A 19,218-nucleotide genomic window follows, 5' to 3' on the forward strand; every position below is an offset into this window, starting at 1 on the left:
TTTGGTGTGAAATGAATTTTTTTCAGGAGCTTTTAAAGAGATTTTGTGTCCCAGCACGTCAGTCTCACTCAGTTAATAGAGCTCAAATAGCTGATATTGTGCAGAGTACCTACAGAAAGAACACCTCTCAATGTTAACTTTGCCAACCATGACTACCTTATAAGAACAAAAGTGCAGTGGTGTACTGTGATTAAATGTTGTTCCTGGATATTTTTGAATAAACTAGTTACCAGTACCAGTGAAGAAGCTAATGGTAAAATCGGAATGATAATTTGAAGCAGTTTTATTTCTCTAAAGAGGACGGAGGGATTTACTTTAGGCCTGTCAAACAGCATAGTGAGTTTTTTCTGCTTACAGCCTTTTACTTCCAGTATTTACAAGAAAATCAAAGGCATTCTGCTTTCTAGAAACATTTTTCCTATCATTCCCATACAAAACCCAGAGCAGAAGTAAAAGAAGAAGACAGAGATAACTCCTGTCTTAAGTATCTTTTTTGCATACTTTTGCAAGTGAAGTGATGTCAGGATGTTTCACTAGTGTAACAGCTTCTTATCCCTCTTTATTAGCTGTAGTTAGATTTTAAAATATTCGTTTGTTTGTTCCTATTTATGTGTGACACATAAAACCAGTTCAGAAGTAGGACATCAATAAGTGAAATTACAGTCACCTTTTGAAACCTATGACCATATTATATATCTCATAATCTTTTATACTTGGGAACTTTTGCTTTCCAGCTGGCACCAAAATTTACCTAAAACAAATATGACGTTCCTTATAAGTTCCAGTGGACTGGTGCATGCCTAAACTGTAAAATAAGCAGTTGTTTCAATGTAATAGTGCTGTGTTTATCTTGTATCCATTGTCTGACCAGAGACTGCAGCCTTAAGGGGAGGTTTCATTCACTTGTAGCTAAAAATCTTTGTGACTCTGGGAGGAAGAATTGGCCTGAGGCCCTGTTCTCCTTTTGGTGTGTAGTGGAACAGAAGGAGACATGGGTTTTCTGTCCTCAGAGCAAACTTCACACAGCTCCTGCCTATGTAGAACATATCCACTATACTCAGGACCCATGCAGACAAGGGCAATATGCAAGGGAATGTGCAGGTGTACTCTTGAGTGAGACTTTTTTGCTTTAGAATTGCTTAAGCCCCAAGAGGGCAAAGAACAGAAATTCTTTTGTTCTGTAGTTAATTCAGAAACCAGGATGTTTGCTTTTCATACTCTGTTTTTAAGGACTACTTAAAACTTTACCCAGGCATGATCTTGCCAAGTTCAAGGCTCTTCATTTTATACTGGAAAGAAGTAATATGGATATTTAAATAAATACAAATAAATAAATAAGAGAATAGCTAAAGTTTTTAGCATGTTCTCCATGCTCTTTTGTACAGAAAAAAAATAGTTAATCCTCTCATGTTGCCTCAGCACAGTACTTGGAAAACTGAAACTTGACGAATCATTTTCAGAGAACCAAAACATTTATCATTTAGTTTCCATTTTCTTTCTTTTTTTTTTTTTTTTTTAAGAAACCTATATAATACCTAACATTTGTATTTCTCAGTCTATTTAACTGTGAAGGGTTGATAATTCTCGGAACTGTTTGCAAGAATTGTACAAATTCTGGCACACTGAGATTATTGAGATTAGAGGGGACATTGCTTAAATTTAGCATAGAGAAAAATCATTGAGCAATATCAGTTTCATACAGAAAATTTTACTAGAATACCCTTTGCAAACATGGATTTAGAAGACTCCATGGGAAATCAAGCAAATGCTAATCCACACTCATCTTTTCAGCTGTTCATTGGACCACCTTATTAAAAACAACTAATGCCCCTTGTGGAGGATTAGGTGACACCATGTCTGGAAATTTTTTTGGATCAGCTTTTTGTTTCTGTTTAACTTGTCTCTCAGTTGTATAGCTATTTGAGTTCTGGGCTAATTCTAACCTGAATGTGGTGTCCCGGGATCTGTAACAGTATATAAGCACACAAGATGCATATGAACATTGTAAGCTTCAGTAGCACTTGCCAGTTTTTCTCAGCTTGTGCAGTTTTGTTTTGCAGTTGACCTGAAGCTCTGATTCTGTGCAATATATGGAGCAGATCAGTTTCAATGCTTTGAAACCTTTGTTTTTGCCTTTTCTGTGTACCCTAGTCACAAGTCAGGTATTTTTTACCAATGATGAAGATGGAGCTCTGATCAGTTTTCTGTACAAACAGCTTTTCCACTCCAAGCTAGCCTCAGCATCTGGAAAGCTGACATCTTCAAAACACTAATGTTCAACCAAACTTCATTTTGGTAACACTTAAACACTCTTTAATCTCTTTTCCTTCACTGGAAGGTGGAGCTACAGAACAGGGCCTTTAAATGACAGCATATATATGGACACAAGCATAGGGTATAAAGTGCCAGCAGTTACATACTGTACAGTACTTATTCCTCAGTCTGACATTTATCATCCAGCATGGGTGCGGGTAAAAAATACATTTTCAAATCGTGCACACTATAAATCTGGATGTTATCACTCAATTATTTTTTTATAAATCCTCTCCTTGGAAGTTCAGGCATTTATATTTACAGCTGAACAAGTTAGTTCAATTTAAACTTTTTTAAGAGGTTTTGGAAAATCTGGATCATTTCCTCCCTTCTGTTTTTCACTTTTCATACCCTGCATTTCCTAACTCCAGCTAGGAGGAAAAAGTGCTGTGTTGCACTTTTCTATGCAGTATTTTTGGGCAAATTAAAAGCAGGAAGTACCAGAAAGTTCATAAAATAGCATAATCTTGGGAGATTTCTTATCCAGCTTTACAGACCAAGACATTCAAATAAGATCTGGCTATGCATTTGCATTAATTTTCAGTGCCATTGCCAGGAAAAAATGTATTATAGACACTTAATGATAAAGAAGATTAATTCTTCTTGAATATATTTAGCTGGAATTTTAAGGTAATTATAAACAAATAACTCAAACATTATAAACAAATTATAATTATAATATTTGAGTAAACAAATAACTCAAAATAACCCAAGCTAAATAAACAGCTCTGTTGCCCAACACAAATTTACACAACTCTTGTAAGCTAGGGATTGAAAGCTAAACCCACTTGTAGGTTAGTCTGCTGCTCATCCTTTGGGAGAGGTGAGAAATTGAGCCAACATCATGTCAGTGCTCCAAAGCAGAGTATGAATCAGATGTTCAATAATTCAATTAGCATGGACAAAAAAACTTTGCTATACTGTCTTAGTAAGAGAGTAATAATGATGTGCATATGACAGCAGGTTAGTAATAAATACATTGTGAAAGTAATAAAGCCAAAAAAAGCTGTTTCAGTAAATAATTGAGAATTTTATGGCAACTGGAATAACAGAACCAAGTGCTCTGTGTACAGCTACCATTGATTCTGTATATGAATTTCTAGAATGTTTTGGAAAATTGTGATGATTTGGAAGTAAACTGAGAATTTTGGTAAATTTTAAACCAAAGTTTGCATAGTACATTTGGGATCTAGTCTTCAAAGTATTGTAGTAATTACTGCATCTTTATTCATCTCATCACAAGAGAAGTTTCCACCTGACAGCCTCAGACTATGATGGTTTCTTAACTGCCCTGAATTTAGGAGGGTTCATTAAATGCAGCAGTATTTAGATGTAACCATGGAGAATTTCCACTAAATATGGAAATCCACTACAGTCTCTTTGGATTTACTGCTGTAAACAAGGACTCCAGATCAGCCCAAATTTGTCTTTTCCAGGAGAACCCAGAGCCATCCAGTGCTCCTTGACTCCCCACATCCCCACTCAAATTAAGCGTATGAGCGCAGGAACAGTTCCTTCGCTGACTTTTCTCATTATTTCTTTGACGTTTGACCTCAGGGGACGACACTTCCCAACCACCACCATGCAGGGCCCTGTCCTGAGGCCTGCGGAGAGCTGGGTGTCAGTGCGACCCCCACCGGCATGGCCGGGCCCCTCAGCGGCTGCTGCCACTTGCATCGCGTAGCAGCTGCCAAAGAAGGCAGCCCAGAAGCTCGGGGTTTATCCCCGGGGTTTATGCTCGTGGTTTAGCCGCGGGGCACAGCCGGCCGTGAGGGCTGCGTTCCAGGACTGCGTTTCCCAGGAGGAAGCGCGGGCAGCGGGCGCGCCCCGCCCCGCAGCGCTCGGGGTTTGTTTCCGGGCCGAGGCCGCGGAGCGCGGCCGAGCTGCGGAGCGGGGCAGCGCGGCCCGGCCCGGCCCGGCCCGCCAGCATGGACGAGGACGGGCTGCCCATCGTGGGCTCCGGCATTGACCTCACCAAGGTACGAGCTGCGCTCGCCCGACGCTCCGGGTCTGCCGCTCCTCCTCCCCGGCTGCGCTGGCCCTGGTGCTGGGCGAGCCCCGCGTCCCCCCGGCTGCCGGCCCGGGCCGGCGGCAGCGGCCGAGGGGAGCTCCCTGCGCGGTGACGGTGCCGCCCTCGCACGCGGGAACGAGCGGGCTCTGGTCCTTACCTGTGTCTCCAGCTGTTTTCCTGCAAGTTCTGCGATAACTGTATTTAAAGACTAAGCTGTTTTTAACATCGATCTGGGAGGCAGATCCTGTGCCTCCTGTATATTAATCCTATGTATTAACTTCTTTAAATGTTGCAGAAACTTTCTTCTTAAACTTAGTTTTCCCAATAGAGAGCGTAAAGACGGGACAGTTCCAATTCACCCAAGTGATTCTTCCATGCTCTGTGCCGCCCCACAGATTTTTGCTAAGGTCATAAGCATTGCTTGGCAAATTTTGGAACCACGGGATTGAACTTCAGCAGATGCTGTTGTACAGTGCACAGGCTGAAGGCTCGAGATAGTAGCAACAAAAGTCTCACAAAAAGGATGTTTTAAGATGCCCATGACTGAATTGTCACTGTATTCACCAAAAAAGTGCAGCAGAACCTTGGCTGCCAATAACGTGCCTTGTAAATCTTCCACTTAAATCAATGACAATTTCATTGGCTAATTTCCTTTGCGAAAGTTAAGATTTAAGGCAATTGTCCGAGGTTATTAACCCCGAGGCACTAAAATTTTATACATAAACTTTTGCGTGCAAATTCCTGAATCCAGGCTTCTGTAATGGTTTAAATAAAAATCCCAACGCTGTGTTGCATTATGACCACCATTCTTTTTGGCAAACATAAGATTCTGCATTTTAGTCTGAAAAGTAAGTATGTGAGCATCAAAACTGATTTGGAGGATAACTTTTGGTCGTTTTAGAGTAGTCTGGACTTGCAAATGAGAACCAGTAGGGCAGCCACTGAATACTTAGATGGCAACATCACTACACTTCAGTTTTGATTGTGGCATTAGTTGTATCTGAGTATTAGTATGGCTGGCCAAGTTTGTTTTTCCCTCTGATTTTCAGGACTATTCTCAATTTCATCTAAAGATGTTTTCTTTAAGATAACAGTCCTTCATGTCTTGGGTCTTGTTGCATTATCTATGTGTCCTGTAAATTCTCAGCTGTCGTGTTAGTAGGTTTTTGGTGGCAAAGGATTTGTATGAATGCATATGTGTATTAGAAAATGGTTTGTGTATGTATGCATTCATAGCAGGCACACTTAAGACCGATTTCCAAATAATTTCTTCTAAAAAATGTGCATTTTTAACAGATATTTCAGTCCAAATATGAAACTTGACATTGATGTGTAACCTAATTTTCTTACCTTTTTTAATGCAGGTTCCTGCTATTCAGCAGAAAAGAACTGTAGCATTTCTAAACCAGTTTGTGGTTCACACAGTGCAGTTTCTCAACCGCTTTTCTACTGTTTGTGAGGAGGTATGTTTATTATTTTCCCAGCTGGCCCTTGATACAATTAAAGGAAATTCAAGAAATGGGAACCATTCATTTAAACATTTTTGATGTAGTAATACTGGTAGCTTAAACCAAAACTGTAGTCTGCTTTCTGTTGAAGGTTTCTCTTTAGTAAGTGCTTAAGACAGAATTTTTCCCCAAGGGATCCACACAAGCTCCTGATTGTACCACACTCCGTCCTGTTTTCTTGAACTTTTGCATTTGGAACAGTCTTTGAACTTTTTGATACAGGGAATTTATTCTGAGCAGTTTCATCTCTGGCTCTTATGTTGTTATGAAAGAAGGATGCCATGTTCTTGTGGTCCATCAAAACTTACTTTCAGATTTTATCACCTTTAATTTAAGAGAGTCATACGCTAAGTGCTGAATGTTAAAAGTTTTGATGTTGCAAAAAGTTCATTTTTGGCAAGTGATAAGTATAGAACATGAAGCCTTTCACTTCAGCTTCCTGCAAAAAGAGAGAAAAATAAAAATATTTAGGATTAGTAAGTTTATGTGATGACTTTAGAGTAAGTGAAAATACACCAGACCAACAAGATTAGAATTGTCCACTGAACAGGACAAGAGTCCTCCTTGTAAAAAGGGTGTTTTCTAATGTGGCTTTGAGGGTAACCTTTTTGTCTTTAGAGGTTTTTTATACTTTTTCATTAGTTTATTCAACAAAGAATGCTATACAGCTCTATCCAGCTGAGCCAGGGCAGCAGTCAAATCCAATTAGACTAAGACATGTAATCTGAGAAATTCTGTTATTTGTTGGTGAAGTTTAGAGCCAAACGCGTGACAAATATAAGATTTGGCTATTACATGAATATATGAAGCTTCAGAGGAAAAAAAGTCACTTTTCCTAGGTTTTTAAACTTTTTGTAACTTGATAGGTGGGACAGTGGAACCACCTGATGATGCTGTTGTCATTTGTCCAAGAGTCTGTTGTCACCTGGTATCAGTATTCCCTCTTCCACGAGCCCTGTGGAAATCAAAACCCCTATATTTAAAGCCACCTTGAGCACACAGCAGCACTGTGAAGTCTGCCTAATAAAACAGTTATTAGTTAACCAAAATGTGCTGTTAATCAAGAGACTAAATAGTTGCATTATATACTCCTTGAGAAGTTTTTTTCATATTCATGAAGTACAGAAGTGTTTTTAGTGTGAAAGGTCGCTGTGTAAGTCAACAGAAGCCAAGAAACTCAAAATCAGGGCTGACACCATCCTTAACTCTAAATTTCTTGGCTCTTGTCTAGTCAAATAGACCCATAAAATTGCATAATTGTCTTTTGTACATCTTTCCTCCCCCTTATCCAGTTAAATGTAGGACACATAGTTCCTTCCAATAGGAACTGACTGCTCTTCGTGAACAAAGGACCATCTGTAAACAAGTCAGTGCTCTATCCAAAAAGACTAACTCCTGTCAGTCTCCTACTTTTTCTAGCATATTGGCAGTACTGCCATTTTCTTAGGGTGTTAAAGTTCTGCTTCAGAGCCAGGCAGAATCTTGCCAAGGTGCCAGAAAGCTGTCAGAATGGTACGTATCTGCCAGCCAGCACTCCAGCCAACTTCACTTGGACAGGTCTGGTGGAGTATGGTAGTGATTAGTTAAAAGACTGGCAGTTCTTATGGAGTAATTTAGAAAAACTTAAGTTGTATTTTTTAAAAAAAAAGTCAAAATTTGATTGAGGTGCACCTGGAGCTTATAAAGTGTCTGGTTAGTTCTGATTAATTGGGGTTTTGACTGTATAGGACTTTGAATCACCTGCTGTATTAATTATCAGATTTTCTCTTTGTATGTTCTCAGTTACATACACACACATCATCTCTTTTCATGTTCCACATTTGGAAAAAGCTTTGAAGAAAGATCTTTCAGTAACTGGGAGAGTACAATGTGTCTACCATTATTCTCCAGTTGCCCAAAGTAATACCCTATTTACTTTGGCTTCCTTTGGTAAATAGTCTGTCTTCATTTCTGTCATTATATGGGAAAACCAACTGCAGAGTAAAATTGTTTAAAATTTGTACCACTGTAGCTACTGTTCTAAAAAGCATTGTCATTGCTTCATTCATTTCATAACATGATAATCTCATTTATGCTGTATTCTGCCTTCAGCAGGAAGAAGCTAAAAAAAGTGATTTTTTTTTTTAAGTAGCTGCAAACTCTTTTATATGTCCAAGTGCACAGGGGAGTGTTTTCACATCCTCATTGTTTTCTGTTGTAGAAATTGTCAGCACTCTCTCTCCGTATCCAACAAATTGAAACCACACTCAATATTCTGGATGCAAAGGTTTGTATGGATATAGACTTCATCTTCTAACAGTGACAGCCTTCTAGATTGTGTGAACTAGCTTCCTTTTTAGAGTCTGACTTGAGCAAATAAGTTTTCATAATGATTTGAAGGTGCTAATATAAAATCCTGATATCAAAAATTCTCTCTTTAACTCTCTTCCCTAGTTAATGCCTTACTACTTCTACTGTGTAACATTGAATATGTAGTTGATACAGAAGAAAGGAAAGAGCAGTACCTAGTGGAAAATTTGAGTTTGTTAAGCATGTGGAACAGGATAGGAACACTTTTTGCCATACAAACGCTAATAAGGAAATTCTTTCCCCCTTTGTAAAACAAAAGTATCTTTGTATGTTACTGGACTGTAAGGACTTCAGCTGATAAAAGTAACTAGAGAGAAGCCTTGTAAGTCCTTTTGATATTGAAATGTGACCTGGACTGGATCTAAGCTACTGTAAATAAGTTTGATTTATCTTCTTTAGCTGAAACGACAAAAAGAAATAATCTGTGGTCCTAGATAGGAAATATAGTATATCATTTACTAGGAAAAAAACCCAACAAGATCCCAAAGTCAATCAATCACCCACTATATTAACAAGTTCTTCTTCAATAATGATCGAGGCAATTTCACTTGGCTTTTCTGGGAGCAAGGGTGGGATATTTTGAAGGCATTCATTAAGATCTTTGTGGGGAAAAAATATTGTAATAATACAAACAGAGCTTACTAACTCTTATTTATTTCAAAATATTTAGGAATTATCTGAATTGATGATTTTTGCAGAATTCTTCATAATCATGTTAAATAGAATTTCCTTTAAATAGATTTGTGGTGTGTTTAATATCCATTCACATCATTTCCTTAAAAAAAGTGAAAGATGTAGAAAATCGAAAAATTTGTAACCAGTCTCCCATCTGTTAGGTGATATAGCTGTTCTTGCCATGATTTCTTTCACTGTAGGGGAAGTAGCAGAGATTGCATGGTGTAATTGATAAATGCAGTAGCAAAATGCTGGGAAGGTGTGGAAGCCTTTTCTGCTCTGCAGCCCTGTGTTAACAGTGAAAGTTTTTATTGTAGAAGGCAGCTGGATAGAAAGATTTTTTTTTTTCCCCAATCAAAATACCAAAACTCAGGGCAGAAAGTTGCAATTTTACTGATGTAAAACCTACAACCTACCTGGATAATAAGTGGTAAGCAGCATGCTGTACATGTAGTCAGTCTTATGAAGTGCTCATTGCTTATTTGATGATGGTTTTTGCATTCAGTTATCCTCAATTCCTGGCCTAGAAGATGTCAAATTTGAAGTGTCCAGTGCAAATGTGAACAGTGTTACAAATGGTCCCGTGGCACAGACTGCTACAGATCAACAGACAGGTGGATCACCTCAGCCTGGAGTAAGTAATGCAGCATACCTTGAAGGAATGGAGCTCTCCAGGTCAAGTTTTTAATGTCATTTGCAGTAGATAGAAGAAGCAATTCTATTGGAAGTGAGCAATCAACTATAAAAGTCTAAGACTAGGCTTTTCTCTACTGGCACTGTTTTAAAAAGTGACTTAAAACAAAAAAGGCTGTACCCTTTATTAACTATGTGACTTAAATAATTAGAACTAACGCAAACCTAATGCTAAATTTCTCCTTCTTTTCTTCAATCACACTAAGACATGAATTACATCAGGGTGCTGGAAATGTCATGAAGGAAGAAAACAATTCAAATCACATCATTGCAACTCTTTTCTCCTTTCTTCAGAATGTGAACTTTTAGCTCAAATTGGAATTTCTAGCATGCTTAATTCTAAAGAGTTTCTTATATTGAAGGTTTTCTGTAGATTATCCTCCACATACAGTAAAGGCCAATTTATTACTAGCAATCAGCATTAAAATACTACCCCTGCAACTAACTTTTTGTCATTTTTGGGAATTTAATTTGTGTGGTTAGTTGGTTTTTAACCCAGACATTTGAGTCCCATGATCACCACTTAACTAAGTGAGGCTTTCAGGCCCATTTGTAGATGGAGCTCTTTTCCCGGTTTCCCCTTACAGTTTCTTCTGATGGAACCCTCAATTCTGATCTCTGCTCATTCTCTTATTTGGTGGAAGTTGCTGTGGAAAAGCAGTAGCTGGAGCACTCTGCTGCTTTTGCCTGCCTGTCAAAGATTGTAACTCTGACTTGCAGGCAGCAGCAGGGGAGACACTGGACAGCATGTTCCAGCCGTGTTAGAGAATGATTCCCCACAAGTTCATTTTCTTTAAAATGTTCCTCCTCTCAGATATGGAAGTATATAAAGTATATTTAAGTATATAAAGTTCATATATTTCCACACTTTCAGGTGGTCAGTTTTGTAGAAAAAAATACAGTTTTCTGTGTTCTTTTAAAAGTACTAGAACTTCTTGTCATTTTTCATTTCATTTAAATTGAATATTTTCAAGGAATCTTTGATTTCATTAAATTAGCCTTTGAGTAATGATTTATACTCAAAAGTATAGTTTAGAAGTTACATGATATGTATGAAACCTTTGTCAGGGAATCAAATACTTTGAGGAAAAAAGGCATTGGACTACTGGGGGAGATTTATAGATATACTTCTTATAAATATTTTTTATAAAAAGACCATTTACATTTAACACTGTGATATTTATTAAATGCAACTTAACAGGGTTATTAGGGCCTTTTTGGTTTTTTATGTGTTGTTCAATAACTTTAAATTGTATCTGAAAGTAGAAAGACACTCTTGTAACAGTGAACAACAAAAGAGCTGGATTTGTGATTTCATACATCTAGGAAACCTCTAATTTTGTGAGTGTGGGTGAGAATAATCTTGATGAAGAAGAGTTGCACTTTACCCTGAAATACCCAGTTTCATTGTTTGGAATCTCTCCATGGCTGTGGTGTGTGCACCTAACCATCAAAGGGTTTGTTCTTCACATACAGCAGAACAATACACAAGAAGAAGGGTCACAGAAAACAGAGGTAGTAACAGAAAATGTCACAACTGTGGCCAAGGATCCGAGATATGCCAGATACCTCAAAATGGTACAAGTGGTAAGTCAGTTCTCATGTCATTTTTTGGCTAGCATGTTATTTTTTGTTGGAATGTACCACGCAGCTGTAAGTAAACCTTAAATGTCTGAAAACATATATTGCAACAGTAATCTTTAAGGTAGGATAACATCATAATATTCTAGCACATCTTCTCTAATAAATGAATTAATGTAATATATTCCCTCAGACAGCTTCTGGCAAGATCTTTCTACAAAATTCTGCTGGTAGACTTGTGAACTGAAGGTGTGAAATGTGTAAATGCAAAGTGATACTAGCCAGAGGCACAGAAGATGCCACTGAAAGTGGAGTTGTCCTGGCAAACTGGAGTCATTCCCTGCATACAGACTGATTACAGCCTGATTTTACTGTAGGGTACAAAATACAGCTTTGCAAGTATAGTCCAGAACAGGAGCACTTGATATTTCTGTAAGGACCAAAATAGAGATACAAGGATTGCTTCACTGTCTGGTTCCACTCCGGTTTCCTGTAATTCATGGTGCAGGTTTTGTTTACGTCTTTATCTGTGGTCTGTGCTACAGGTAAATAGGAAATAAATGATTGTAATCTCAATATTAACGTGTGAAATCTAATGAAGGCATGAGAAGGTGAACAGGAGACTATTTGTGATATTTTTAAGAGGTCATTTCACATCCACAAACTTAAAAATTAGATTGGAAACAACGAGTTTATTTCAATTTATTTTCAATTTGTCAGTGGAAATTTTCCTCTAAAATACATATTATAATTCTGGAAAGTATGACTATGTCATAGTATTAATAAACTGTTGCTTATATTAAAACTAACTTCATGGTTTCACTCAGTCTTCTGAGAAATTATTACAATTGGTCTGCTTTATCCCTTGAATGGTGTTCCAAACCTTATTTTTCACTTGAATCACAAATTGGAACTTTATGGGTAGCTCATTACAAATCATTTGGAAAACCTAGCAGTGGGATAGTAGCAGAGAGTAGAACACTATGTTACTGTATTGATTTAATGCCAGACTTCAAAGTGGATTTGAAAGTGGTGGATGGTCTAATTACTTTGAATTTTTTTTTTTTTTTTTTTTTTTTTTGGTGACTGCTAGAGGAGTGAGATCTCACTTTCCACATTTCTCCTGTGTACTGGCAGTTCCTGATGACTCCTCTGCCAGTTGTAAACAGTGTGGTAGGAAAGTCAAACTAACATACTACAAATTAATGTGTGTTTTTGTATTTGCCAAACTTGTCTCCTTGTCTGGTCAAGTATTTCAGTTAGTGTTGTTTATTTGCCCAAATTAAGTTTCTAGCTGAAGATTTGTTTGAACTGATAATTTATTTATTACTCACAATGTTTGTGGTATAAAAGAGCACCATTCTAAACTAAAAGTAGCTCTTCCATGAAATTGTGACAAACTCATTTTGGTGAAGTGCAATTGAGGATACTGGATTCTTACTTTTTAAAATTTACAACAATATTCCAAGAAATCACACAAAAGCAGTACCATATTTGCAGATTAAAATTTAGGAAGCATGAAAGGTAAAGTAATTGTAATGCCCTGGTTGTATTATAAACAGATATAGGTACAATCTTAATTGTTTTTCTTCAGATAAGAAGTCTAAAAGAGCATTTTGATTAAACTTCAGATTAGTTTTTGTCAATCTGTGGTATATAAGGGTACTGGGAGGATTTTTTTCTCACAGATATTAATGCACACAGTGTTGGAATAAAACTTACACCAAGTGTGAACATAAGAACAACCCATTCTTAGCAGTCCTATACCAAATTCCCTTTGATTGAAATCAAATATGAATTCTGCCTTGCCTGATTTGACTCAATTCTGTTTTCACCTGGTTTGAATTGATGCGTAAACAGCTCATCAATGACTTCTGAGGTGGGGAAAAGTACCCTAAGAGCAGTGATGCAGGGGAAGAGCATTAGTACAAGATGATGTGTAGACACACAATCCCTCGTGTCCAAATCTATACTAGAATAACTGAATTTTTAAACTGTCGTGAAATGCTCAAATAAATATTCAAAATATTCACCTTTGCAATGCACATTAGTTGTGAAGTACTGAGATACTCTTTTATTTCAAGGTATTACATTGCAGCAATACTTGAGTGGCCTTTTTTGACATGCCTGATAGGTTGCTGCACCTGTGTACCTGTGCGTGTGCTGTTCCACAGTGCTCGTGCACAAGCCTTGATTGTGATTCTTACCTTGGAGCTGTCACTAGAATCACATCTTTCTCTGGAACATTAGTCATGCCTGCCCTTTATTTTGCCACTATTTTACTTGCTTTTGGAGAAAAGATACTAGTCCTACACCACTTTTCATTTAGAATTTCGTAGATCACCAGTAACTTTGTCCCTTTCAAATCAGAAATTGTATCCTCGTTTGGTTTGGGGTTTTTTCTCATATCATATATTGGCATGGAGTGATCCAGATGGTATTTCTGATGTTTTCCAGCAGGAGATGGCAAAGCAACAAGTTGCCTTTGAGCAACTATAGTGGAAACATAGGAGCAGTTTGTTGGAATGTATCTCATGAGAGGACGTGGGTCTTGGATATATGATCCAAGATGAGAGGATGTTTAGGTGTTGATGAATAAAATGAAGTGCAGAAGCTGTGGAAGGACTTGCAGTGAAGGGAAGGAATTTTTTTAACATGTACATATTTGGCTGAAATCTGTCCACAAGTCACAGGAGATTAAAGTCTGACTGCACAAGCAGTTGCATTCAGAGAATTCACTTTTAAATTGTGCTTCTGTTCTCATGTTCAAATGCCTTTTTCTCCATGCTTTATAGACTTCTCCAGCTTTTAGCACTGCCTTATGAGATCCTTCTGGAGTGGTAGCAGATGCACTTCCCTGGTTTTCTCCTTCTCTTGGGTATTCCTTCAGCATGCCCAAGTCTTTCCTAGCACAACTTCTCTGCTGTCTTTGTGCTACTTTGTGCTTTCTCCACGTTCTTACCCATACAGAGAACATCAGCTTCATCATTTTGTGTGCACAGATTGCAAGTATATCTATCCAGTCTTGATTCTCTCCTTGCAACTTTCTCTAGATGTTTTGCCATAAATACAAGATGGATTAAAAGGCCTTTAATCTCAATCATTTTTTGCTTCTAGGTTCATATTGATGGGAACTGAGATTAATGTTCCATGCTGTTGTTTGACAAGTGACATGCATAAATTTATATGAAAGTGTGGTTTAAAAGTACCTGTGTTATTTAACTCGCCTGTTTGTGTCCAGTAGTTTTATATTATTCTTCCTCCTGCTACACAGGGTGTTCCTGTAATGGCAATACGAAACAAAATGATTTCCGAGGGGCTAAATCCAGATCTTCTCGAGTAAGTAATTTGTGGCTCCCAGTAGGGCTGCAGTGCAACTTTGTGTTTAAAAAACTTGGAAAAACATGTGCTTAGAAAAGGTTGTTCAAGGTGTTCTGAGCTATAGCAGTGGCAAGCTAGCATCTGGCAATGTGCATTTAGCAATGAGGGCTCGAATAAAAGGTCAGTAGCCATTTTCAGTGCCCTGTGTAGACTGTGAGGTTTTTCCCAGATACTTGCTTTCAACACTCCAATAAGAAAATGTCATTATTGTGGAGTAGTAAGAACAAACTCAGTCTTATTTTGTTGAATGCTTGAGGAACAACATAGTTGTTTCCAGATTCCCTCAGTAGATGTAGTGTACACCTAGACTTCAAAATTGACAGATAAATTGAAGTCAGCAGTTCAGAATTTTGGCTGTTGATTGAGTTAATCTGATGTGAAGAATACTCTCCTAAGAATAGATAGTAACTTTCAAAGCTTCTTGTCTGGCCATAAACGTTAATTTCAGACTTACTTTACAGTTGACATTTAATTTAGTTCTACTGTATAATTTCACAGAATTTGTTAAAGTGATTAAAGTATTAACTTTCATTCTTACATTATAGACACCAAAATGTTTGAGGTATTTTTACATTCTTTTCAGAAACTGTCAGGGTATTAAAAAGTCAATTTTTAATTTCCAATGAAGTCCTTTTACATTTTGTAAAGGCTTATTTAAAACTAGCTACTTGTTAAATAAAATAAACCTGAAGTATCATCATATGATGAGTCACTTTAGCTCCCAGTTACTTCCTGGTCTAGATAAGCCTAAAGTAGTTATTCCTCTGTTGTTTTCTTTACTGATTAAATGAGAAATAAAAAAAGACCTTGTGCAAGTTGGAGGTAGGTTTAGCAAACGTGGGTTTTCTATATGTGTGTTAAATGTATTGTACTTTTTGCTGTGCTTTCAAGTCCATACCTTTCTATAAATGCTGCTATTTCTTCATGCTTGGGGGGATTTTTATAGTAGATAAAACAAAACAATAATAGGTTAAAATTTCAAAAGCTATTTTTTAAAAAGTGTTTGCTTTTTGATTGCCTATTTTGCATTGAGACAGAAATGTTATTACTGTGGATTGAGGTTCACAGAATATTTTTGGGGTTAGATCTCAAAATCCATCTTCAAAGATCTGTGCAACAGTAATGCTTATTCAGATTTTCTTTAAAGTGTTATTGGTTTGAAAACTGGTTAAAGAAAGCTAATTATTTGGCAGGGTGCATGATGTGGAGCATGTTAAGGTATCAGGGATGACTTTTCAATTTTCTTGCTTCTCATGATACTATAGGCTTCTTCTTTCATATGTGTCTTGCCATTCACACTGCCTTTCTTGGGTCTTCAGCTTCCTAAGGTCTGCTCACTCAGTCCCAGAGAAAATGAGGAAAATGTACACATGGCTGTGTGCTCTGTCCCTTAATGCAGACTCCCCCAGCTGCTTGCCATTGACTGAGCATGGGTTATTTGTGGCTGTAGGAGTGCTGATTCTGATGATACAGTATTGTTCCTACACTCTCCTCTTGGCTTTTCCACCTCTGTTAATGCTCCTTCCTCAGCTTTTTACAGTGTTTTGTAACTGCCTGTTCTATCAAGCTCCCAATTTAGCTACCTTTAACTTTTGTTTCTTATCCTTCCTCTCTTGCCTGTCTTCAGTTCCAGAAGAGTTTGTCCTGCTCTCATGAATTCAGCATCATCTTCCTCTTCTTGATAAATGAGAGGTTTTGCACTCATCTCTGCAGATCATGTCTTTGCACAGCTCTTGTGTTTTGTCATTACCATGGCAACAAGGAATAATATTGTGAAGTGGTATTTGCATGAGAAAGCAAATGCTTTCTTCATTTGTTTTAGAGGTGTGCAGGGTGGAGGGAGAGGGCTCTTCTGCAGTTCTTTCACACACTTCTCGTCTTTGCACCAAAAATGTTTAGGAACACTTTAAAGTTACCTAAGGGATTCCCAACAGAGAAATTATACTAAACAGAACTAATGTTGGAAAAGAAATTCTGTACTCCCAAGATAAATAAGAACAGGATGATTAATACAACTGTCAGCTTAGTTTAAAATGCAATATTTTATCCAAGAGATGTTAACTGTCATACAGGAAGTGAGGTTCTCTGAATGTCATTTTCCCCCAAGTATAATTATGTTTGTATTTTCTACCTCACTTTCAGCCTTTATCAGGCTCTGTATTGCTTGTATGTCAAATTCATTACGTACTTAAGAGGAAGAGTCCACAGAGAGCCAGCATCTTCAGGCAGTAATATTAGTTAGTCTTTAGATGGCTTGCTTCTCTCACCTTCATTTCCAGTAGATTCCCCAAGCAAACATTTTGCCACAGTGTTAAGATCCATCCTAAATATTCTCTGTAAAACTAAATACAAGAGGTCTGATCATTTGTAGTCAACAAAAATCCCATGGCTGCTCTTGCATGTCAAATTTAACCCAATGTTCTAGCCAAATTCCACTCTGAGTAATTCTTTTTTGCTTCACTAAATTATCCCTGCAGTTTTAGTTGGATACAATATTGTTCATTTCCTGTCTTATTTTTTTCATGTACTATTTACACTGCCCAATGGTGTACAGAATGTTCCTTTCAGCCCAACAACCTCTGAAGATTGAAAAAAAATTGAATTAATCATTATTGCCTGCTTTCAACTCTTTCTACAAGTGTTTGCCACTTCTTAACGATCTGTCATCATTTCTGATGGCATCAAAGGCCTGCCTTCACACTGGTGTCTACAGAGTTTTGATGTCCAGTGAGTTACAGTTTCTAGTGTTTGCCTTCCAGTTGTAGGTGAAGCAATACCACAAAGGTGTGAGTTTGTGAACCATAAACAGTTAATGTGTTAAATGCTGTGGCAATAGAGTGCCTGCAGTTGTCATGCAAGGACAGTGGTGTTACGTGCTGAGCTGCTTGTGCTCTCAGCTGGATTTACAGCACAGAATGTTTTTGTTGCCTGCAGGACCCCAGATGCCCCTGTGCCTGCCTGGGGAGATGATGGCAAAGCAGAAGACAGTTCTGATAGTGAATCTTCATTCAGTGACTGAAGAGACTGATTCCAGCTTTTGGAAACCTTTGTTAAGTGCTCATGTGTTTGGAGCTTTGGCAGACTGGTTTTGCGTGGATCACACGGATGACATGGTTTGTCTGATGGCGTTTTTAAGAACTAATATCCTCGGTGTTCTGTTCTGGAAAGTTTGAACAGGCAGCATGTTTCAACCTGAGCCCTTCCCCCGTGAAAATGAATCATGAGATCTTTGCAGTTTTTATGCTGCATCATATCAGATTCATTTCTGGTTCTGCTGAAATTACTTCGTAGGGCTCTAAGAATTCCACACCTCTAAACCTCCATGTCTCTCAAACTGCATTCTGGTCATTGTTGGATTTTCTGTGTAACACATTTAACCTACGTTGCCTTCTTTCTTCCTCATAACTTAAAGGTAAATTAACTTTGGAAAATGAAAGTGCTTCATTGATTAACTGTACCTTTTTGGCAATATCCTTTGTTTGCAGTGATGCAACAAGAATTACATATAAGTCAGCTTTCTTATGGTGATTGCAAATCAGTGATACTCAGATTTGAGAAGAACTAAAATACAAGTGAAAAATATATTAAAACCCGTTATGAATCTATTTTCAAAGCATATGCTGCTATTCAGTACCACATTAGAGTCTGTATGAAGCTATTAAAGGAACTCCTACTCTTGAAGGGTTGATTTATCAAGTTCAGGTTGCGGTGTTGTAGAAAGGTACAGACGTGGCAAGGTTGGTTTGAAAAGAGCAAGGGACTGGGAGATCATTAATGGAATCTCACTACTTGTGAGATTCTGCTGTGTGGGTCAGTTGAAACAATTTTCTGACTTCATTAGTCTTACTTCAGAGAAGCTGTGGCTGAACAGTTTGCTTAGGATGAGAAATCACCTCCAAGTTGGTGCCTTTGCTGATAATTTCAGTAAAGAAACTAAAATTCAGGTTGTATAAGGATAAAACTACCTTGGCACATCTTGAGGCACTCATTGAGGAACAATATAAAGAAATGCCTGATGTGCCCTGAAGATTCCCCTCAGAATTACTTGATGTATTCCGTGACTCAAAAATTGTATTTCATTAAAGAATCTTCTTTAATACAGTTTGTTCCACATGAAATCCTTTGTAATCCGTTTGAATTCCCCAGATTGTTGAGATTATACCAGAATGCTGTGTGCCATGCAGTCATTAACTTTCTGGTATTTCACATTCTTGCTGTGACCAAGAGAAGACTAAAACTGAAGTTCCAAGTGTATAACTTTGTTAGCCTTTATGACTGAATCAATACTTCTCTCTTAGTTATTTGTGCCACTTCAGTAAGTTACCTGCTTTTTTTCCCCCTGTAACTTAAGCATGGCTCCCATTTCAGCCTAGCAGACATATTTATGATCTCCATAACCTGTAAATCAGAGTAATGCCTGCCTGAATCCCTACAAAAGCATATATGCACTAGAGAATGTTGAGAGATGGTATTTCAATGATGGGTTAATTACTATTGAACACTTAAAAATGTTCTTAATAGGTAACACTTGGTAAAACACAAAAAATATTAACATATTAGCAATAAGTATTTCAAATGTATATATTGAAACACTCATGACTTTTTAAAATCTATATTTGAAAACTCATTTAAGCAGTCTGTAAAATAAAAGCTATACTTTGTAAACCAAAGTTATGGTTTCATTTTATTCCTATATTTTGTTCTAAA

At 37.6% G+C, this 19,218-nt stretch overlaps 1 protein-coding gene across 2 annotated transcripts; it reads left to right on the plus strand.

The window, feature by feature from the left end:
- Positions 1 to 4,158: 4,158 nt before the first annotated feature.
- On the plus strand, positions 4,159 to 19,181 carry WASHC3 (WASH complex subunit 3). 2 transcript variants are annotated; one of them, XM_059845853.1, is made up of 7 exons: positions 4,159 to 4,292; positions 5,689 to 5,787; positions 8,033 to 8,098; positions 9,362 to 9,490; positions 11,026 to 11,136; positions 14,405 to 14,469; positions 17,446 to 19,181. In XM_059845853.1, exons 1-7 carry the CDS (start codon positions 4,242 to 4,244, stop codon positions 17,528 to 17,530), a joined length of 606 nt encoding a protein of 201 aa, XP_059701836.1. In that variant the 5' UTR covers positions 4,159 to 4,241; the 3' UTR covers positions 17,531 to 19,181. The 2 variants fall into 2 exon arrangements, with proteins under 2 accessions (XP_059701836.1, XP_059701837.1); XM_059845854.1 differs by having other exon boundaries at positions 11,029 to 11,136.
- Positions 19,182 to 19,218: the final 37 nt, after the last annotated feature.

This window comes from Haemorhous mexicanus, chromosome 5 (assembly GCF_027477595.1).
Source record: "Haemorhous mexicanus isolate bHaeMex1 chromosome 5, bHaeMex1.pri, whole genome shotgun sequence".
NCBI classification, from domain to species: Eukaryota; Metazoa; Chordata; class Aves; order Passeriformes; family Fringillidae; genus Haemorhous; species Haemorhous mexicanus.

Coding starts and splice junctions, on each gene's coding strand:
- WASHC3 (XM_059845853.1), top strand. CDS start 4,242: ATGGACGAGGACGGGCTGCCCATCGTGGGCTCCGGCATTGACCTCACC. Junction 4,293..5,688: donor CCGGCATTGACCTCACCAAG/GTACGAGCTGCG, acceptor TTTTTAATGCAG/GTTCCTGCTATTCAGCAGAA. Junction 11,137..14,404: donor ACCTCAAAATGGTACAAGTG/GTAAGTCAGTTC, acceptor CCTGCTACACAG/GGTGTTCCTGTAATGGCAAT.